At 44.5% G+C, this 21,338-nt stretch overlaps 4 protein-coding genes across 4 annotated transcripts; 1 reads left to right on the top strand and 3 right to left on the bottom strand.

Moving 5' to 3' along the window:
* Nucleotides 1-1,709: 1,709 nt before the first annotated feature.
* Nucleotides 1,710-3,667, bottom strand: PHALS_04965 (Ubiquitin domain; the record flags this gene model as incomplete). The annotated part of the gene is made up of 5 exons (XM_024722688.1): nt 1,710-1,818; nt 1,901-2,172; nt 3,182-3,304; nt 3,373-3,570; nt 3,647-3,667. The coding sequence occupies 5 exons, from the start codon at nt 3,665-3,667 to the stop codon at nt 1,710-1,712; spliced, it is 723 nt and encodes a 240-aa protein (XP_024573740.1).
* A 724-nt stretch (nt 3,668-4,391) lies between these two features.
* PHALS_04966 (methionine type ii) lies at nt 4,392-5,804 on the bottom strand (the record flags this gene model as incomplete). Its single annotated transcript, XM_024722689.1, has 2 exons — nt 4,392-5,222; nt 5,280-5,804. The coding sequence occupies 2 exons, from the start codon at nt 5,802-5,804 to the stop codon at nt 4,392-4,394; spliced, it is 1,356 nt and encodes a 451-aa protein (XP_024573741.1).
* A 7,350-nt stretch (nt 5,805-13,154) lies between these two features.
* PHALS_04967 (centrosomeassociated protein) lies at nt 13,155-20,156 on the bottom strand (the record flags this gene model as incomplete). Its single annotated transcript, XM_024722690.1, has 1 exon — nt 13,155-20,156. The coding sequence occupies one exon, from the start codon at nt 20,154-20,156 to the stop codon at nt 13,155-13,157; it is 7,002 nt and encodes a 2,333-aa protein (XP_024573742.1).
* Nucleotides 20,157-20,364: 208 nt separating this feature from the next.
* On the top strand, nt 20,365-21,303 carry PHALS_04968 (30s ribosomal protein s5; the record flags this gene model as incomplete). Its single annotated transcript, XM_024722691.1, has 1 exon — nt 20,365-21,303. One exon carries the CDS (start codon nt 20,365-20,367, stop codon nt 21,301-21,303), a length of 939 nt encoding a protein of 312 aa, XP_024573743.1.
* Nucleotides 21,304-21,338: the final 35 nt, after the last annotated feature.

The raw sequence follows: 21,338 nt of genomic DNA on the forward strand, positions 1-21,338 counted from the left end.
CGCCGCGCGTCAGTGCACCGAGCTTTGAGATGGCTAGTGCCACGCACTTTTGCTCGGTCTGGAGCATGGCGGATGCGATGACCATCTCGATCTCTCTCACCCAGAGCAGGAGATTCTCTCCATCCTTCCCCTCAAAGACCTTAACGCTCACCATGAGCGGGTTAGGGCGAGGAAAATCACCCGTCACTGATGGTGGCGTCATGGACGCAAACGATGCAGACATCATCTGCTGTAGGTGCTCTAGCAGCTCGTTTTCGTAACTTGAAATCGCCTCTAGACTCGCACCGATTGTCTCGGGGCCTTGTGCAACAAGGTGTTGCACGCCCTCAGGGTCAAGCAAGGACATCAGCTTATTAAGCCCGTCCTGCATGCCCTGAGGCAAAGAGGAAAATTCCTCTATCCTCACAGAGAATCAGTCTAAACGACTCAGGTGTAGATTGACTACAAGTGCTACCAAGTGCAGCGGGGCTGCCGTAGCTTAGCGCTTGAGGAAGCGTAATTTAAGGTCACCGACCTCTCGTTCTATACTTAGAAAAAGTGCAGGTCTAGCGGATCTTACTCCGAGAGTAATTACAACCTTAACCCAAGGCTAATTAACTCTTCTGTTTAAAATCAAAAACTGACTTTATTTTTTTTTATCTGCGGCAAAGCCTCCTAATTTTAAATGCATAGATTTTCCTAAATATGTATAGTAAAATCTACATACATGTATTCCACATACCGTATTCTTGTTTGGGTGTGGTCACACCAGGCCCATCTGTCACCAGGGTATGTGTAACCCCGTTACACACGATCTACACATTTCTTGGGTTCACTTAGATATAATCATACGACGATGTTGAATGATACACAAAGGGACACTTCAAGCCTTTTAAAAATTCTGCCTGCGGGCCTTCTCTAGCACTTCTTTGGTCAAGTCAGATTTCTCAGGTTTGAAAGTGTAGAAGAATCCACCGCACTACATTGAGCAGCCTGTCCTTATAAGACGGAAGACACTTTTTAAGCCAAACACCACGATGTCCTTCCAACAATTAAAAGCATTTCAAGAGATATCATTTTGTGCCAAATCCTGGTGTGCCATGATCAACCAAATCTGGCAAAAGCTATATCTTATGAGGCCTGCTATTTCTAGAGTGGAGTTGGCTAACACCAAACATCTACGTTTTATTCAATTAAAATATCTTACAGCCAGAAGTCCTATTATATATTATCATAACTTAAAGTTTTCACAACCAGATGTGATGTAGCTTCTGTTCAACTATACATAATTGTATTCTGCACAACTGCACAGTGCACGCTCACAATTTTCAGTACGTATCCCTTTTTTTAAAGAGCTTTCCACCTTCATCTCATGGATGTAGAAGTGATTACAAGCATACTAAGTAAGAGATATTTCAAATCTCATTTTGTGCAAAAGAGTAAGAGCGACTGTCATGCATAAGACTATTGCCACCTCTACATTGTTTGATATGAAAGCAGTTGTACATACGCTGAGCTCCATAACAAAGTGATAAATGTCCACCTAAGCACTTCTCGTCGTATCGTAGTCACTTTCTATATCCTCCGGCTCTAGACCTTGATAGAAGTGTCGGCTGTTCGTAGGTTACAAAAAACCAAACAATTACTTACCATCATGTTCGTCATTGAAAGTTTGTACCGTTCCAGAGCCTCACTCTTCTTTCCCAGTGTTTCGTTTCCTTTGCCAAGTATCAGCCATGGCTCAAAACAAGCGTTTGAAATTCTTGATATTCATACAAGTCGCCTTCCTTCTCCTGATTAGCAATGCGCACGTCCTTCCAAAAAGCACTTTCGAGAATGCTGAGGGTTTGAGCAACGGAACCAAGGCAGACTTCGAGGAAAGAGTATATATCTGGACTTTTGGTCCAAAACAGTTGCTTACGATCTGTCGCGAAAACCGCCGAAACAAGAGGCCGTGAAGATAACCTTCAAAATGAAATTTCGCGCAAAGTTATCCGAGCTCAGGGTCATCTTGAAAAGGTTTTTTCGCCGCACACCTCGCAAGAAACGTCGGAGATCCAGTAAAGTTGTGCCAAGCACCGAGTGATCAAAGGTACAGGTAGACTTTTTAACTGGCACGTTCGAGCGCACTTCAAGGATCAATATGTTTGTTTCTACTCGCTTTTCTTGATCGTTGATGTGCTCAACCACAAACTGAATATAAGATCAATATCAAGAACTTACTGTGCAATATTTGACGAAAGAACGTGTATAGCTCGTGCTGTCATCATGAGGGCTGATAAGTTGGTGGTTTATGACATAGGAAGACGTAGGTTGTACGTTCTAAAAAGCCCGTTTCGATCGAACACTTGTTCTTTTTGCTAATCTGAGCATATGAATCGCTTCAAACTATTGATAGAATAATGAATCTTGTGTTACATGATTTGTAAGATTTCTACTGATCGAAGCAGTAAGAGAAAAATGTTGAGATGCTCGGGTTATTGCTTGATGATAGTCGTTGTAGCGAGGATTTTAAAAGCATTTTCTACAATAACTCATTAAATTATAATTTATGACGAAATGAGTAATTTAAGAAACTTAAAGGTTTGCAGCTGTCACTAAAGTGAAGTGACGTCATTTCCTCATACGCTATCTCCATGTCCAAGACCGTGGGCGTGCCTATTTCATTGCTGCACGAGGGCGAGGGGCGCACTGTGACTATTGAGCTTAAGAATGGAGAAGTCTATCGTGGTCATCTGGTTGAAAGCGAAGATAGCATGAATTGTCAGCTCAGCGATGTAGTCCTTACACAGCGCGATGGTCAAAAGAGCAAGTTAGAACTCGTGTATGTACGTGGATCTCAAGTCAAGTTGTTTATCTTGCCGGATATTCTCAAGAACTCGCCGTTGCTCGGTAAAGTACAGGCGTTGTCGAAGAAGAAGGAAGAGAGTAAGAAGAAAAAAAGCACGAAAACACATGGTCGTCGACGCACAGGTCCAGGAGCGCGGAAGTAGAAGAGCAACTTGTATGAATGATGGTGGTTGGATGATTACTGGTGCTAGATAATGTTGTCGCTTCACCTTAATGGCTTGACATTTAGGGCCAGCTTATCACCTTGATAAACAGTGATGTGATATTGCTTATTATGCTAAACTCTCAACTTGACGCGACGCACTATTGATCTTACTTTCCGGGCATTTAATATAAAAAAGCTCGGTCCTACCACGTTAAGCATCATTAACAGATCAATTTGTTTTGGTTGGTCTAGAGACAACACAGCGGCAGTAATAGTGCTGGTGGAAGTAGACACAGGGCCACTGGTAGTGACAACCCGCACGTGCAGACGCTGATTAGACAGCAGATAAAGATCATTATCCATAAAATGATGGATACGCTGAAGCAGCCGCCACATACGCGTCGAGAGAAATCCAGCGTAGCGTGATTTTGGATGCCATAGTCCGTCAATGATCGCGATGCGCGTAATGGTACACCACCGTAATTAAGATATCCTTGTAGACGATGACCCTTTTGCTTGGCCTCGACAAGAGATAGCAGCTCTTGCACTTGAGCTCGCGGGTCTGCCACTGCGATGGTCAACGTACGTCCTGCGTCCTAAGTATAATGATAAGATAGCAGAATGAGTTTTAATGTCGTGCTAGATGTTTTAAGCATACGATAAATGATCTACCGAGCGAATGAAGAGCTGCATACCAACTTATCGTTGCAAGAAAGAAATTTCGGTGAGTGTGACAGATTCTATAACTTGATCAGTAAATATTCTCTTAGACTTTGTTTTTTGAAAGGATCTCGTGTCTTTTCGAATAAGCTTGAAATTTGCAATGTGAAAAGATCGGACAGTAATGGATGGCTTCGAGTTCAAAGGTATAGAATTATTTCGCTAATTTTCCTCAGATTTAGTTACAATTGATTAATGCAATGCAGGTTTTTGTGCCAAAATTCGCAGCAAATGAGGTCAAGATGCTTTCCCACAATTGATTGACCCTAATCTTTTAGAGCTGTGTAGTCTGGTAATGATGAATACGCGGTCGTGCGTCTGGATGGGTTGACCTATCAGACTCAGTATTATGTGTCTTGCATCCGTCACCTGCACATGCCAACACTCTCTTCCTTCTTTGCGTCATCTGCATGTCCAATTCTTAGTACAAGTTCTTGTAGAATGTATCCTATGCGAATTTTATCCTGATTGATGTAACCATATGTGGTTACTTATCGTGAAAACGCAACAATGTATCATCGAAGTTACTCGATAAACATCAGCTGAAATTGATAGCAATGACTCGTGCAATAACCTCAATTTTAATGTCAAAATTTAACGAATTACACAATAAATGCATGCAAGCTACATAAACAATCCAACTTCTTGTTCCTGTTAATATGCAGCAAGTAAATCTCACAAACTTGAGCTTAAAACACTAGTAGTCATCGCCACGTGATAACACTTCTTTGCATGTCGGACGCAAGATAATCGTGTGTTCATATTGTGCCGTGTAGCTACCTTTGATATCGACTAACGGCGGATATGCCGTAACGATCCCATTATCCACAAGATTTTTAAGCGCCATCAAATACTTTTCTTGTTTGGCACCTTTGGAATTAAGAGTAGCTGAGCCACCATCTTCTCGTTCAATCCATCGACGACACCACGGTAATGTACCGAAAGTTCGCGTAATATGACCCAATAATTTCTTCGCGCGAGGCAATCGCAATGGCACGTGCGGAGCATCAAATGCCTTGGCATAATGCGAGCACTCTCCATCCTCTACTACATACCCGCGTCCCGTGGTATTGAATGTTTCGATAGCAAAGATCTCTCCTTCTTCCATCTTTGTCTGATCTTCAGTCTTTACGATAGGAACACTTTTGCCTGCGTGGATTTGATACGGACCAATAGAATGTCCATTCAGATTACGAATTGATTGGATAGGGTACGTTTTCCCGTTGATCGTCACCTCAAACGATTCCATGACTTCTTGAATTGCTGCACCGATCTCACCAAGTCGTGCATCAATTCCAGCATTTGCAATCCCCGCTTCTGTCGCCGCTTTAGCAGCTGCTAACAATGGGTCAAATTGAGGATCAAACGCTACAGTCCATGCACTGTCAATAATCCGCCCATTCACTTGTGTCCCAAAGTCCACTTTCATTACATCTCCATATGATAGAACAGTGTCGTCCCCCGAATTAGGCGTATAATGAGCTGCAACGTGATTAAGTGAACAACCTGTTGGAAAGCCAATACCCCGCTAATATATCAAGTAAGTCAACCTATTTTCAAAAAAGATAATGTCAATAATACACACCTCAAACCCGGCTTCGACTACCAACTCGCGATTTTTATTCTCAAGCTGTGTGCACATATCAATAAGCTTCACACCAGGCTTCATCAGACTTTGAGCAAACTTGCGCACGTGACGATGCACCTCAGCAGCGTGTCGCACGGTGTCATACAGATCCAATTGTGCACGATCACGCGCACGCATTTCTTCGCTAGTGATGCGAAAAGTATTCAAGTCACCAGGATGCTCTTGAATCTCGCCCTCAGGGTAATGACCATCTGGATAGAGTTGAGCTATGGGAATTGTCGGTGGATCAGTTTGTCCGATGGCTATGTAACTGTCTGTAAATCCTTGAACACCGCGAAATGGCGGAAGCTTCGAGCCAGATCCACACACAGAAGTTTTGCTCTTTTTCTTTTTACTTTTCTTCTTTTTCTTCTTGCTTTTTGTATCAGAAGTAGCAACTTCACCACTTGGTTCTTTATCCAACACATTTGCTTCGGCCTCGACCTCGGTAGTCCCAATATCTTGCTCCTCTAGCTTTGCCATCGTACTGAATTGTATGTTTCGCAACTTATTTTGGAACGGGTGGTTACGATGTAAAAGAGCGTACCCCAGATTTAGTTCTGACGGGTACAAGTCACAAAGATTGCACTAATAGTTATCCCAGCTATTTAAATAACAAATATCCGGAGTCCAGCACAAAAAAAGATTCCATAATTTATGAAATTCTTGTCCAAGCTTCGCAAGTTCACCTTCTGACTGTCGCGGTGGCAATCTGGCGATAATAGAAATGGACGATTAACGCATTGTCGTGCAATTTGCACAGAGAAAGTATAACGGGGAAATTACTATAATTTTGGAGAGATAATGCAGAGCGAAGACAACGCCTCCTCCTCAATTACGGCTCAGCTGTATATTTAGGTGAGAGAGGATCGTTGGTGAGACTTGGAAAACTCGCTACGACTGTTTCCACCAGAAACATATTTCCTTCTCCTATTTAAGGCTATCCACATTATGTGATTTTTAGGTTTCTCGAAGCAAAAATATGCTATTTGGAGCAAGCACTGTATAATGCGAGGAGTGGAGTGCAACTCCGCGCGCAGTCAATGTAGGCCACCGGATAAGCGCGCACTATTCATTGCGCAATGAAAATTTTGACTCGTTAAATTCGCGTTTAAAAAACTGCAAAGGCTAGATCCTGTACTTCTACCGGGAGCAAAAGCATAGAAGAGAATCAATCTTTCAACATTGAACATTCAACATTGAACATTCCTTTTGTGATTGAACCCTTGCTTCGAGTAGCGCGAAAGCATCTTCTTTGTCGAGGGTTTTGTGATCATTTTGCTTGGTCCTGGCTATTTTAAAACCACGTTTCATCTGCTTGAGCTTTTTTATGCATAGGACGAGAGATCAACTTTTTTTTGCCGATAAAAGACAGTCTAGCGGCCCAGCCCTCTGCTTTTGAAATTTTATCGTCTCACAAGAACGATATTTCGGCCTTCACGAGTTTCACAATCATACCATAAAGCAACGAGAGTTTTGTACAATCGTACCGTTAGTATATCACTGGATTTATCAGGTGTCCATACACATGAAAACAGTTCTTGCTTCTAAGCAGTATCCCCTACTCAGATAGGGATCTCAGGTGCAAAAAATGCAGTTTTAAGGTTAGCGTAGAGCTTATTCTCTTGCATAACTTGGAAGACTTGACGAAGATAATCACAATAAACCTTGACATTAGCCTCCCCACCCGTGTTTTTGCTATGATAGAATATATCGTTAAAGTAACTTGGTGCAAACTTTCTTAATGGACGAAGAAGATTCGTGACTATACTGTTGAAAGTCTTTTTTTACCTTGTGGTATATCACAAACAACTCCCAAAGCATACTACTGGGGGGTACTGACTGCAGTGAGTTATGTATCCTTTTCGCGCATTTGAAATTAACTTTCAGATCAATCGCACTGAGAAACGTAATGCCAACCGTCCTATCAAGAATCATATCCTTGCGTACAACCGGAGTCTGAGTAAGTATGGTCGCATCGCTCAATTTGTTGTAAGCGTGGTCAATGCGCCAACCACCTGTAGCTTTTCCACGCAGAGGGTTGGACGACAATGCGCAGACTTACTCTCACGCACGTGAACAGCCTTCTGTCGCTGCGCAAAGAGTTTATCGATTGCAATGAATTATTATTTCTGGTATTGGCTACTGCCGTGTGATACAAAAATTTGTACCAGGAAGATGTCAATCTCATGACGAATGCCTCTGTCAGATGGCAATTCGTCCGGCACCTTGTCTGGGAATATATCAGCATATTCCGTGACAAGCCCATACACAGGAATTGTCCTCAGAGCATTTAAAGAATGCTCGTCAACGTTTTCTTCGGTGTCTTCTTATCAAATTTTTTTGAAGTATCGATGACATCGTCGATAGCTTCTTCGACAATTGCACATATTTACAGCTTTCGCACTTTGCCAGGATACGCTTCAGCGTCTTCTGGCTCATCAACGGCAAGGAAAACAAATCTATGACCACAATTGAAGGATTTTCGATCTTCACTTTAAGGATAACTTGACGCCGCCGTTTTTGTTGTACGCCACAACATTTACAAACTCGCTTAAGGTGTCTTGTTCTTGATCACTTTCTTCATCAGTATGACTTGTTCCTTGGTCAGGGCATGCAAAGTATATGACGAATTCACCTTGCTTTTCTTCGCTTGGCCTGGAGCCTCACTATTCTACCGTCGACCATGACTTCCATGTTGATGGCAAAAGAGACCGTCTTTTTCTGGCGCCTGACTGCTCCACCTCCAATTGATGTCATTTCTTTCGTCCTCTTGGGCTTGTATTGTGAACATGGGGGGCTATCGCTCACCACGATATAACTTGAGACATCCATGGCATCTTCAACAGATGCGTACGCCCATACAATTACGTCCGTCGTCATGCAGCTCAAATGAGCGCCGCACGAATTCTTGACGGACGATCATCATTTTTATCCAGTCAATGCTAGGCTGATAACGCTTCAATCATGGCATACCTAGAATGATGTCAAACTTATTATCGAGGTCGAGTAGGATTAACTCGTCATCATCTTGAAAATCCTCAAACTTTATTGCCAAGCAATTGACTTGCTTTGGCATCGACATCGTAGATCTATTTGCTACCAATTCATTTTCTTATTGGGAAGGCTTACACCATGCCCAGTCATAACTTGCACTCGAAAAAACTTGTTCGACGTACCAGTGTCAATCATAGCTCACAGTGGTTTCTCGAGCTCATCTACAAAGATTTATTGAGCAATCAAAGCCGCACTTTGCCTGATACTACTATCACTTTAGTGGTAACTGCATGTCCAACATGCACGTTGGTGTCAGAGCTATGTATGTCCAAAGCATACACAGTACTCTTCACGGACCCGGGAGGAAGTCCCGCCCCTACTGTTGTCCCTGTTTGCTGATCATTGGGAGCGTTTGTAACGACGACCTTTAGAGCGTCCGTGGCTATCTGAAAGAGCACCCTGTGTCTATTACCGACTCGGCAAAAACACTGTGCAGTATATGACCCGGCTTCCCACGACGGAAACACTTTCCATCGTTGCGAGGACGCTTCATGTCAAGGCGTGGAAGTGTACGAATATCCATTGGCTCTGGACCATCACTTGCAACGACTAACGCGCTTGCCATGGTACGAAGCCATTGAACTCGGTTTGCTTGATGCTGAACTATTCTTGCCAGCACGGTTGATGGCATCGCCCAGCGTCTTGAAACACCCACGGAGCAATTGATTCCCTAAATTTGACCATGATTCAAACCCGCCATGAACGTTACAACTTGCGTTGATATGTCAAATGTCTTGTCTTCAATGCTCCATACCAAGTCGCGAGTATGCTGTGCATACGAGTGTAGGTTGTAACGACCTTGACGAAGCTTCAAGAACTCGGCACGGGCGCGGATCTCTCTCTGTAGTGGTTCAAACGCCTTCGTTAGATCGATCTTTAAGTGTTTCCAGCTGGAAAAGCAGCCTCGATCGCCTAAACGCTTACCATACGCCCAACCCTTTGCATCAGCCGCAAGGTTGGACACCGCGAACAACGCTTGCTTCAAGGGATGTCGCAGTTGTCTTGCAGTGATTGCTGCGTCCAGCTCGACATAAAGGCTTGTTTTTTTCACCACGATACAGTGGCATCGTGCTGTACGAAGAAACAGGGTTGTGAACTGTTCCTTAATCTCATCATATATCAAACTGACGGCCGTGTTCTTCTGATCACCCGGACAAGATGAATGACAATGGCAGCTTCCCCGATGACTTCTCGCATCAGCTCGAGTGCCAATTCTCGTCAGAAGACAAATGAGGGAACCAATCATTCGTCATAACCTCGGTTTGCTGTACTGGTGCCCCCTACTCTCTCCATGTCGCTTGGACAAGAAAAATAATATGGCTTGGACTGGAATGCGCGGCGTGCTTATCAGCCACGTCGTCAAACGAAAATCGACTGTCGTTAAGGAACCGCTCGAAGCGCTACCAGGTATAAGAGGGTGCTATCCACAACAATCCATCAGACACAGCACACGCTTGTGCGACGAGGAAGCGTTTCTCGACGTGGTGGGAAGGAAAAAACGGCTTAAGACCTTTAAAGCAAATTTGCAACTGAATTAACGGTGAGTTAATGGCTCCAAGCTACATGTCAAACACCCCAAAGCCCCCGAGAGGTTTTACTGATGAAAACCTTGGATTCCTGACTCATAAAATGTGGTTAAGCCTCGTCTTTAACTTATACAAAATTGTAGGTGTACGGAGCTTGAACTTCGAAAGCTTGATCAACTTACGTGGAAGCATCCAGTAGAAATGAATGGCCTCTACCACCCACTTTGAAAGGCAGAGACACGATCTCGTCACCAGTACAGATTTCTAAGTAGGAACAAGCATTATGTATCACACAAAATGCTTGTACCTTTACATAATATGTCACATATGCATTTTGGGAACACCATGCGTAATCTTCTAAATTCCTATAATGCATAGAGAAGGTACGTAGATGTAACTTTATGTAATGGCTACTTCCATTCCATATACAATGTAAGTTGTAAGTGTTCAAGACTAAAGAACATATTTCTTTACACTAAGGGACCTGTGCAAGAAATGGAACGACAGCAAAATCAAATGAGTTGATGCGCTCAATGCTTAAGACGGAGCTGCTCATCATCCATCATTGATGAGTATCTTCTGCAGAGAGAAATTGAAGATGGTTGATTAAAAAATTCGTCGGACTATACACTTTGAAAGTATTGATTTCGGCCGACAAGATCCCATTTGAGATGCCCATTCAGAAGCAAGGTCTGCATGCAGAACCCGCAAAGCCAGGGTCGTTTCTGAATGATCATTGGCACAAATCTAGTAGATATTCGGAAGGGACTGGTCCTGGCCAACATTTGTCCATGAACAGTGTATTTTTCTCCTGCATGACAATATCCCTTTTGAAGAAGGTGGTTAAATGATGCTGGGGCGCGACAGAAGAGGCGGTATTCAAGGCTTTAAATAAACCCTTATGAGTTGGCAATCATGAAACAAACTTTTATATGCGAAGTGCTTGATACACCGCATACATTCGAGCACCGCTCGCGAGTGCTATATGTGGGTGGAAAAATTTGGCTCCTCGTACGATGGACATATGTGGGTGGCAAAATTTGGCTCCTCATACAATGGACAAATATACCGTCGAAACTGGTCAGTTCTTAGTTTCTATTTGGCCTGGAGAGCTGTGTCACCAAGTAATTAAACGTCGCTAGTGCGTTAGATAGTCCTTTGGATATAGCCAGTCCCTCCTAGAGCATTGGTCCGGTGTACCCACCGCAGTATGAGGTAGGTCACTGTCTCGCATGAGCAGTTGATAGCAACCATCAAACAGGTCATAAGAATTGATGAGATGTGACTGGTCATGTTGTTTTGCGGTATATAATTCATAAGGAAGTGGCGCTGAGGCAGAGGCTGGCTTTTGCATTTTATGCACATGCACATTTAGCCTCTTTTACACAGAAAGATTCTAGCCGAAACGCTTTATGCTTTGTTCTGAAGGAGGCATTTATGACGTCGCATTGGTTTCGAGGAAAGGGACACTGTAGTATTTGATTCCAGCGATTTGGTCGACTCTACGCTCATCGATCCGGAAACAAGTCATGTGGTTGGAAGGCTCGTCACCGCGTCATTCTGTCATCGACGAATGACAAAGTAGACCCGTAAGATCCGTTTTGCTTCTCTATTTAGTGCTTTAAGAGTGCCATCAGAAAACATCCCACAAGCTTGATGTAAGCCTTCTACCTAGGTAAGGAGGGAAGAGGCATTTCTAAGACTTCTCGGACAATCCAATCACGAGTAAATAACCGTTCTCACCGCTTATTATTGAATCTGCCCTGCTCCACCCAGCGGATGTGAAAGGTAGTTGTGCTATTTGAGCAGTACCGATCCATCTCGTCAAGGACGGATTATCGCTGATAAATTCTGAACCTGACTGTTATACTTTCGACTTACAATGACCCGCCTCGACTGGTCTTGGGAGAGGATACCACGATACTTAGTCGATCTTACTTTTGTTCGCCAGTCTGGCACATGGGACCGCGACTCAAACTTGTCATTTGTCGTAACCGGCTCAAGTACAGGAGACTCTAGCTGAAAAATAGAACCTCGAATACAAGCTGTGAGCCAAGAGAGACTCTCGCAATCATGTCTTAGCAAAAATGAACTCTGGAAAACTTGGTATGCAATAGATTTTATCCATGTCATCTTGAGAACGCCGTTTCTGCCCTCCAAGCGTAGATTAAAGCACTTAGCAATTTCTTTGCTCAATAATTGAAGACAATCCCCAAACCCTTTACTAAAGCTATAAAACCTGATGTCCGCGCCAACAAGCGTCTACTTCCTTGTAGCGGAGAGCTCCGAGCTCACACACGCTCCACCAGAAGAGAGGTGTTTAGACTATCAGTCATTTCAGAGCATGCCGTTCAAGCCATACCCTTCCTAAGATGTGATCATAGCAACAATTAGGTCCAGGATGAGCACTTTTCACGCTGTTTAAGTTGTCAAAAGTTTTATGAAGGTTCAAAAGAGCCCTCAATACTCTCACTGGGGTCCAAATCAAAGGACGCTCGGAGATTGTATCTGTATTCGGCATCGTCAATGCCCTCGAAAATTGTATATATTGGAGATAGTCGCACATCATGCGCATTTACAGGACACTTCTAAATGATCAGGACTTTCCAAAGCTTCAAAAAGCCAGAACGATTTTGGTAGCTAACACTCCTGAGTTGTAAGCAACGCTTGGTTTGGCGGTGTGAACAAGTCGATCCTTCGGATCTCATGTGGTGTATGCACTTAAGTGTCCATTCTTGCACGCGGCCGCCCACCATGAAAATCGCAATCTCAACGCGCTTTAATTCATCCACCTGTGCATTGCCAAATTCATGTCCATCGTAGCTTCCTTCATAGATCTCATAGGGCTGGATTTTCAACATAAAGTGATCTCACGGTGGAAGTCTCACGGACGCCTAACGAAGTGTTTAAATAGTTATCTCGCCTGCACATTATTATTGCTTGTGAATCCTTTCAACCGCCATTTGTATTATCCCTTCGGTGATAACAAAAGACATACAGCTCGGATCACGTCCTCGACGAGGGCATAACATATCTTTAAGACCTAGTCTGATATTAAAATATCGCTTTTACTATCCTCAAAACTGAAATCAAAATTCATTGCATTTTTTTGCAAAGCTCTATTTTCTTCATTATCCAGTATAGTACTCAGTAGTGGTTACAGTTATGTTCAGAATTAGTGTATCGGAGCAATTTTCCGTATTCTATCATATATGAAATCTGCCATTTACAATCCTATATGCTCGTCTATTCATTCAGATCTTGCTGTGATTGAAGCAAAAGAGCCACTACTATGTTCCCGTGCAAGACGCTTCTCTAACTGACGCTTGTCGCGTACGGCTTGAGTGTATTTGTACTTCAAGTCTTCGATCTCTTCAAAAAAATCTTCGTCAAACGCCGAGAGTTCATTAGTAAGTTTCGTATTTTCGTCTTCCAGTTCATGCACTTGGGCTTCAAGCTCCTTGATGCGTTCTACATCTTTTTGTCGAACATGAGCGTCGTCCATCGCATTAACGTGCGTTTCCAATTGAAGCACTTGATGTCGTAATTCTGTTAATTCTTGCTCGGACGCTAGCAACTTTCGATCTTTGTCCTTTACTTGAAGCTCTAATGTAGAAATCTCGTTTTTTGACGAGCTGGAAAATGCTGTTTTTGCACGAAGTTTCTGCTGCAATTTTAACTTGTCCTTTTTTAGCTCTCCACAGTTTATCTGCAGTTTCTCCAACTGAGCTTCTAGTCGTTCTCTTGCATCTTTCTGCTCCTTTAGCTTGCGCCGAATCGACTCTACTCGCTCAGGAGAAATCATCGCCTGCTTTGCTGATGATTTCTTCAAGTTTTCGTTCTCTGCTCGAAGCCTTTCAATAACTTTCTTCATGGTCTCAATCACCCCTTCGAGCTCAAGTCGTTCCTGTGTCACCCAAGGCGATCCTCGACCTCCTGTTACGCGACGCGGTTTGGGAGCACCGTCACTGCCTGGCAAACCACCACCCTTGGAATGTTGTTGCTTTCGCTCGAGTCGCTTGTACTCCAGACGCAAATTTTCAACCTCCAGCTCCAGTTCGAGCAACCTGGTGTCTTTTGAAACCATGTCTTGCTCTTTCGTGCGCAACTCGTCACCAAGAGCCAGAAGCTCTTCTCGAACGTCTTGTTCCACAAAAAAACGCTGCTCTTCACTTTGCAATTTTGAGCTAAAGTCACTATCGGTTAAATTATCCTTGCAATCTTTAATATCCCCATCAGATGAGGTGATGCCATGCCGAACAAATCGACGGCGCAAACGCTGGAGCTGAACTTCATACTTTTCCATTTGAGATGTAAACATTTTCTCCCACTCTTTACGCTTCAGCACTAGTTCTCGTTGAAGGAAGGCGTTCTGGCGCTCCAAATCTTCCATCTGCTGCTTGATAGGCAAAGCAACGATAGGAGGAACACTCGCGTTGTTCGCCAAACGCTCCTTCTCATTAATTGCCTGTTGTTTCTGAAGCTCAGTTTCTAACTTCGATATTCGGTCGAGACAACGTTCCAGCTCACTGTTTTTGCTCATTATATCCCCCTGTTTTTCTTTAAGTTTTTGCAATAAAGCACCAACCCGACGCTGCAGCTTCTTCTCATTTTGAAGCTGTTCATGTCTCTTGTTCGCATCCACTACTTCTGTCGACACGGGAGGAGCGTAAGTGGTCGCCTCACGCAGCGCAAGGTTTTGAGCTTGTAAGACCTTGTTTTTTCTCTCAAGGTCTTCAACTGTTCTGGCCTCATTCACAGCCCTTTCTTTCACTAGCCGCTCTAAACGCTCCACCTCACCTTTCAGTTCCTGAACATTGGCCTCTGTTGTGCTTTCTTTCTCCTCCTTCTCTTCAGCTTTAGTCCGCTTTTTTCGTTGCACTTGCAGACCGTATTTTTTCTTAAGAAGCCGAAGCTTTTCTTGAAGCATTAGCACTTGGCTTTGTAATCGTGCCTTCTCCTCTCTCCACACGCCCTCTTCCTCTTCATGGCGGTCTTGTTCCTTTCGTTTCCTTGCACTAATGTCGTTATTCATTGCGTGCTGCGCTTTGACGATTTCAATCGCGTGACGATCTTCAGCCTTGAGAAACTCTTCCTTCAGCCTAATAATCGCCTCTCGGAGCGCCTTGAGCTTTTCCTCTTTCTTTGTCATATCACCCTTAACGTTTGAAAGTTGTTGCTCTAACTTTTGCTGATGCTTTTCACACTCTGCTCCTTTTTCTTTAAGCAGCACAATCTCTTCCAAAGCTTCCCCTGCACGTGCCTCAGCAAGGTCTCGCTCGTTCTGCAAGACTTTCCGCTCCATTTGAAGCTCTCTAATCAGCTGTTTTGATTTCTCCAATGCAACTTCAGCCTCCTTCCACTCTTGCAAAATCTGATCCTGACGCTCTTGAGCAGCTTGCAATGCCTGTTTACTTTTACCAGATCTCTCCATACTGCTTATCGTTCCCATCGCTTCTTTGAGTTGACCAATCATCCGCTGATTTTCCTCGAAGAGCTTTTTATTTAGTTGTGTCGTCTCGAATCGATCTTGTGCTTTGTCCTGGGCACTTGAAGCCCGAACAAGTGCAAGTTTCCGCTGGTACTCATTGATCAGCATGTTCTTGTCTTCAACAAGCTGCTTTAAGCTCGCAATTGTCGCCTGGGCCGCTTGTTGAAGATCCATCTGGTCTTTTTCATACAGACCAACCTTTCGCCGCATTAACGGAGATAGACTAGAACCTTGGTCCACGTCTCGCTGGTTATCAAGCGGCCGTCTCTGTCCACCTGAAAGATCGGTACGAGCGCACTGCAACTCTATTTCCAGATCTTCGTATTTGCTCCGTATTGCAAGCTTTTCGGCTTCCAAGTCTCCATTTAGCTTTAAGAGCTGTGAGTTGCGAGCTTGGATTGTCTCTACTTTACGCATGAGGTCTTCATTTAGTGTCTTCGTCTTTTGTAGCTCAGCCAGCAAATGACTGTCTTTTGACCCTGTAGCCTTGGTTACAGCCTCAAGTTGCCCCATGAGCAAGCGTTCTCGCGTTGTTAACGCGTCTATCTGGCTCTTTAACCGACTGACCTCGCTTTGATTGCCTCGATTTTGTCGGAGTTCAGGAAATGGAAGCTGAGCTTGCTTTTCATCCAAGTCTTTTTCAAGCTGTTTGCGTCGTTCATGCTCAATTTGTAATTCCTCCTCCAGAGCATCCAAGCGCTTACGGAAAGCCTCCCATTTCGTATTTCGAGCGATCCAGTCACGTTCTTTCACGATCTTGATAGCGTTCTCCATACTTTGTGCGTTAACGCGCGACTTTTCTCGAATCGCAGTAAGTTCCTGGGCCTTCTTCTCAACCTCCAGCTCAAGTTGCTGATTTCTTAAAAGTGTCTGTTGCTGTGTACCGGTAACATTGTTGTACTGCAACAAAAACTGCTGATATGTCGTCTTGATCTGCATTAACTGGTGCTGGAGCTTCCCAACAATAGCGTGGTCTTCCGAGGCAGCCATCAAGTCGCGCAATTGCTCTTCTTGCTGTTCGCGGTTACCTTGTTCCTGAGCAGCTCGCGTCATAAGTGCATTTGCTTGTGATGCAGCAAGTGAAGCGATTCCCTTGTATTTCGCGCACTCCAAGGCGAGGCTTTCATAGAGTTGCTCAACTTCATTTATTCTCTCGTACAGAAGTGTGTTCTCGTTCCGCAGCTCATTCTTGTCCACAGCGTTTTCTTCTGTCCCTGATGTTTGCACTAATTCCTCGCAAGTTAATTCTTTGCACTTGGCCTCTTCAAGCTCGTGGACCCTCCTCACTTGGTCTTGCAGCTCGCTTTCTAATTGCGTTATACGATCGTGTAATATATCAGGATTACAGATTCCATCTTTATCGAAATGTCTGGTACTATATTCTGATTGCAAGACCCTAAGCTTGTGTTGCGCTTGACTTAATTGCGCAGGTAAGTCATACACCTCTATATACTTGGCGTGCATCTCCGCATAGAATTTGCTTAAGATGTTGTATTTTTTCAGGACATTAACCATCAGCTGCTGCTGCTTGTCCACAAACTCACGTAGCACACTCTTGTCTAGCGTCTTCTCCATCCGTTCGATCATTTCATCCGCACCATGCTTCCATGTTTCGAGGTACAGGACTCGATATTTGAGTGTCCGCTCCATTTCGCTCCACTCATGTTGAAGCAGCTCATTGTGCTCCGTACTGCTACGCCACTCCGCATGCAGCTGATGATATTTCCGTTTGTAACGCGCTTCATTCACTTCGAATGTGGCAAGTCTTCGCGTCAATTCAATCACCTCGGAGCGCAATTGCGCTACATTACCACTGATCAGTGCGTCACTGGTTGTTGAAGCGTTTTGTTGGCTCTGAATTTGTAGCAAATGCAATTCTGCCTCATACCGATGACACCTGATCTGATATTCTTTCTTTTCCTCTGCCATCTGATCCAAATCATGACGAAGACGAATCTCAGCGCTGGCGTATTGTGCATACAGTTGAAAAAAGTGCTGATACAAGACCGTGTGCTGATCCATCAAGGATTGGAAAACTTCTTCATGCTGATGTAGTTGCTTCTGAAGCTCCTCATTGCGTGCTTCGGTCGTCACTAAATCGTCTAAGCAGACATTCAGCTCACGCAGGACGTCAAGTTGCTGAATCATCTCGTCCTCACTCTCAAAGGCTATTTGATCGACCATTGGTGATTTTGCAGACTCGTGGTTAACAATTTTGGCTTCGTCCGATTTATTGGCTAGGTCTTTAGATGAAGCAGATGTTGCTTCTACATCATCACTACTTGCTGTGCCCATCGCTACTGATGGCAGAAAGGTGCCTGTCTGGGCTTTAATTAGTGCAAATTGTGCTTCAATTGCTCTAGCCACAATGAAGGCGATGTCGTCGGTGCGATCATCTTTACGTTCTGATATGAGGCTTTTATCAGAAAGCTTTTGCTCTATTGGTAAGTGATCAATCGCTGGATCCATGTATTCTTTCACTTCGTGTAAGCTGTCGGGTTCATTGTCTCCTAAAACTGGCAGCGACTCATCACCTCCATCGCAATCAAATTCATCGAATTGAATTTGTACAGCAGTCTTTATATTATCTGCGCAGGGAGACGTTTGTGTGCCTGCGCAAACCGGTACAGCGCTATCGCTTGTATGCTTTTCGTTTAAATTCTTTTGTGTTGGATTTTCATCGTAGTTAAGCGAATTGGTTTCCCTTAACTCCTTCGACTCCTTTCTTTTATGCAGCGAGGCAATTTCTGCTCTTAGATGATAAATAACACCTTCTTGCCGTTGTGACCTCACCTTGGCAACGTTAAGCGCGTGTAAGAGCTCGCTCTTCGTATCATCTGGCTCAGATTTTAACCGCCATGTCGCCAAGAGTAGACGCCGAGACTGTACATCCTCCAGTTCACAATGTAGTCGCTCAATATCCCGTAACAACATTGTATTTTCATCACACTTGGCATCAAACTTTCGTTCGAGTTTATCTACGGCAGTCTCCAGATAATGTAATGACTGAGTTCTGTCACGTACTCCCGTGTGCTCTAAAGTGCAGTCAAAAGGTTCATTTGCAGCCTCCGGTGTTTGTCTGACGCGCTCAATAAACCCTTCGATAGTAGCCCACTGTTCAGTTGTCAAGCCATGTTGCTCATACAGTTTATGTCCGTTGAGTCGTGCTTGATCTCTCAGCTTCTGAAGATGTCGTAAGCGCTCAGCCTCTAGTTCCTCGATCTGGGCTTCCATTTGCTTCACCACAGCCTCATTAATTGCCAATTGGCCTTTTAAGTGGTCAGCAATCGTGAGATCATCATACATAAAATTAAAAGGTTTTCCGACCTCTGCCTTTAAGCGCTCGAATGCTATGTGCATCTTACTAGTTGCCTCTACTTGCTCATTTAGATCCAGGCGCAACTTGACATTAATTTGCTGCTGTTGCTCTAACTGCATTCGAAGAATCTTTTGATACTTGACTACTTCCTCAAGTCCAGCCTTTTGTTCGTACTTAGCCTTCCACTCCTCAGTGTCAACTAGCTGCTTTTCTAAAAAACCTTGTCGCAGCTCCAAATTCTGGATTAATTCTTGCTGCTCCTTTAAACGCTTATTCAACATCGTGTTCTGCTGTTCAAAACTATCAAGCTTCGCTTTATGCCTGTGTGAAGCAACCCCATCGGCGCTATCGACCACAGAGTCACCAGTAAAGTGCCCCGCAAGGCTCTCCAAATCGCTTTGCTGTTGCAATATCCGCTGATTCAGTTCTAGGATCGTGCTTTTATCTCGAGTGCGCAATTCTTGCAGCATTTTCAGCTGTCTTTCCAGGTCTTCCATATGAGTACTTGATCTACGACGAATACCGGTATGATTATTCTCCTCTTTGTCATCAACTAGCATGTTACTCTCCTGCGCTTGCTGTGTATGTAACAGCTGTTGCTTCAACTTCTGCTTTACTTCATTCAGCTCTGCTTGGAGCACCGCTTTCTCCATATCATACTTGGCCTTGATATCGCTCATCAGAGCGTCTACGTCGCTCTCCTTCTCGTCCATCTCAATAAGCTGTGCTTCAAGACTTGCCTTTTCCAGTTCCAATTCCTCGACTTTTGTATGCAATTGCGTCATTTCCAGCGTCTGTTCGTCCATCACATCACGATAAGCCTCGAGCTGATCCTGCATGGCAGTGTAGGACATCTGGTACTCCTTAACTTGCCTAGTGATCGTTTCCATGGCTTCATTCAGCTTTGCTGTCTCATTCCGCAGCACTTCATTCTCCTTTAGCGTCGTGTAAAGCTCATCACGCTCATCTTTGCTCTTCTCGGCCCCTTCGGTCACTAGTCGCTGTGCTTTGATACCAGCCGTAGCTTCTTCTTTCAGTTGTGATTGCAGCTCCCGCAATTTGGTTTCTAACGCCTCATTTTGCATCTGCAAGCCAAGAGATTTGTCGTCTACAATCTTAGTGAAAGGCGTATCAGGCGAGATCGTCTCTTTCTCGTTGCGAAATTCCAGCTGTTGCTGCAGCTGCATCATGAGTCCTGTCACCTTATCCTTAAGATTGACTACTTCATCATCCTTTTCTGAAAGCCTTTGATGCATCTGCAGCTCTCGCGCGTTCGCATCGGACTGCACCGAGGTCAGTTGATCACAAAGATGCTCGTTTTCGCTCTCAAGCTCTAGTAGGTCGCTGCGCAACAGCTCCAGCTCCTCACGCAGTGACGTGCAGTCGGCTCGTGTGCACTTTGAGCTCGTAGCAGCAACCTCCATCACCACTGGAGATGCCATAGAATGTGCTATGCATTCGAGCAATGCGGAAACGGCGCTAAGCCTGCAAGAGTGATGGTCCTCTGTAGGAATCTTAAAGCCCTTTCCAACATGATTACTACGCAGTGTTTATCAAAAATTGGCTTAGACGGGATTTAGAATGTGGCCATTCATTGCTCTAAATTTCCGAAATATTTATGGTTGTCTATAAAATCATTAGGTATACATAATGCTGCACCGCTTTGCTTTGCGATATGGTTCAGCCGCAGTCATACGTCAGCCATGCCGCAGCGCCGTTGCGAAGCTGCAAATAGCTTGCTACTCATCTGAGGACGATTGGCGTCTTGTAGATGAAGATCTTGACGATGGTTCCGACAAAATTATTGACAAGAACAGACGTGACTCGATGCCACGACGCCAGACCATGCCGGAGGCAGCCAAGAAGAGCCGATTTATGATTGTTTCTCCTGAAAACCGCGGTAAAGTGCGTCGCCGACTATTGGACGAGTTTAAAAAGGATGGCATTACACTCGTTGACCCGGACCAACCCGGTCAGTATCTAACGCCTGATGCTGGCGTCTTGAGTGATATGCGTGCTATGAACAAAGAGGGCGACGAGATGGAATTTGCTGACGAGGAAGAGGAAGGCGAGATCAATCTTGGTCGAATGGGAATGTTGCGCCAGATTGTGCACGTGGATCAGGTGCAGAAAGTCACGACGCAGGAGCGCATCATGAACTTTCGTGCGCTCGTTGTCGTCGGTAACATGCGCGGCGTTGCTGGTTACGCTGTAGGCAAGGGATCCTCTCCGCCTATCGCTATCGAGCGTGGCACAAAGCTCGCTTTGAAGAATTTTACCTTCGTTGACCGATTTGATAATCGCACGTTATATCACGAAGTACGTGGCAAATGGAACAGCTGTACGCTCTTCTTGCGTCCGACACCCAAGGACAAAGGACTTACGGTAAGTGACACTGTGGCTTGTGTATTAGACTGCTTTGGTATCACGGACGTAGTATCGAAGACCCACGGGCAACGCAATCCTTTTACTGTCGTCAAAGCTGTATTTGATGCGCTTTCTAAGCATGAGACGGCTGAAGAAATTGCTCTCCGGACTGGCCATTCCGTTGTGGAAATTAGCACCTTGGCGCGTATGCGCAATCTTTAGGCGACTGGGCCTTTATAACGACGAAAGTGCTAGGG

Source organism: Plasmopara halstedii (genome assembly GCF_900000015.1).
Source record: "Plasmopara halstedii genome assembly, contig: Scaffold_287, whole genome shotgun sequence".
Taxonomy (NCBI): Eukaryota; Oomycota; class Peronosporomycetes; order Peronosporales; family Peronosporaceae; genus Plasmopara; species Plasmopara halstedii.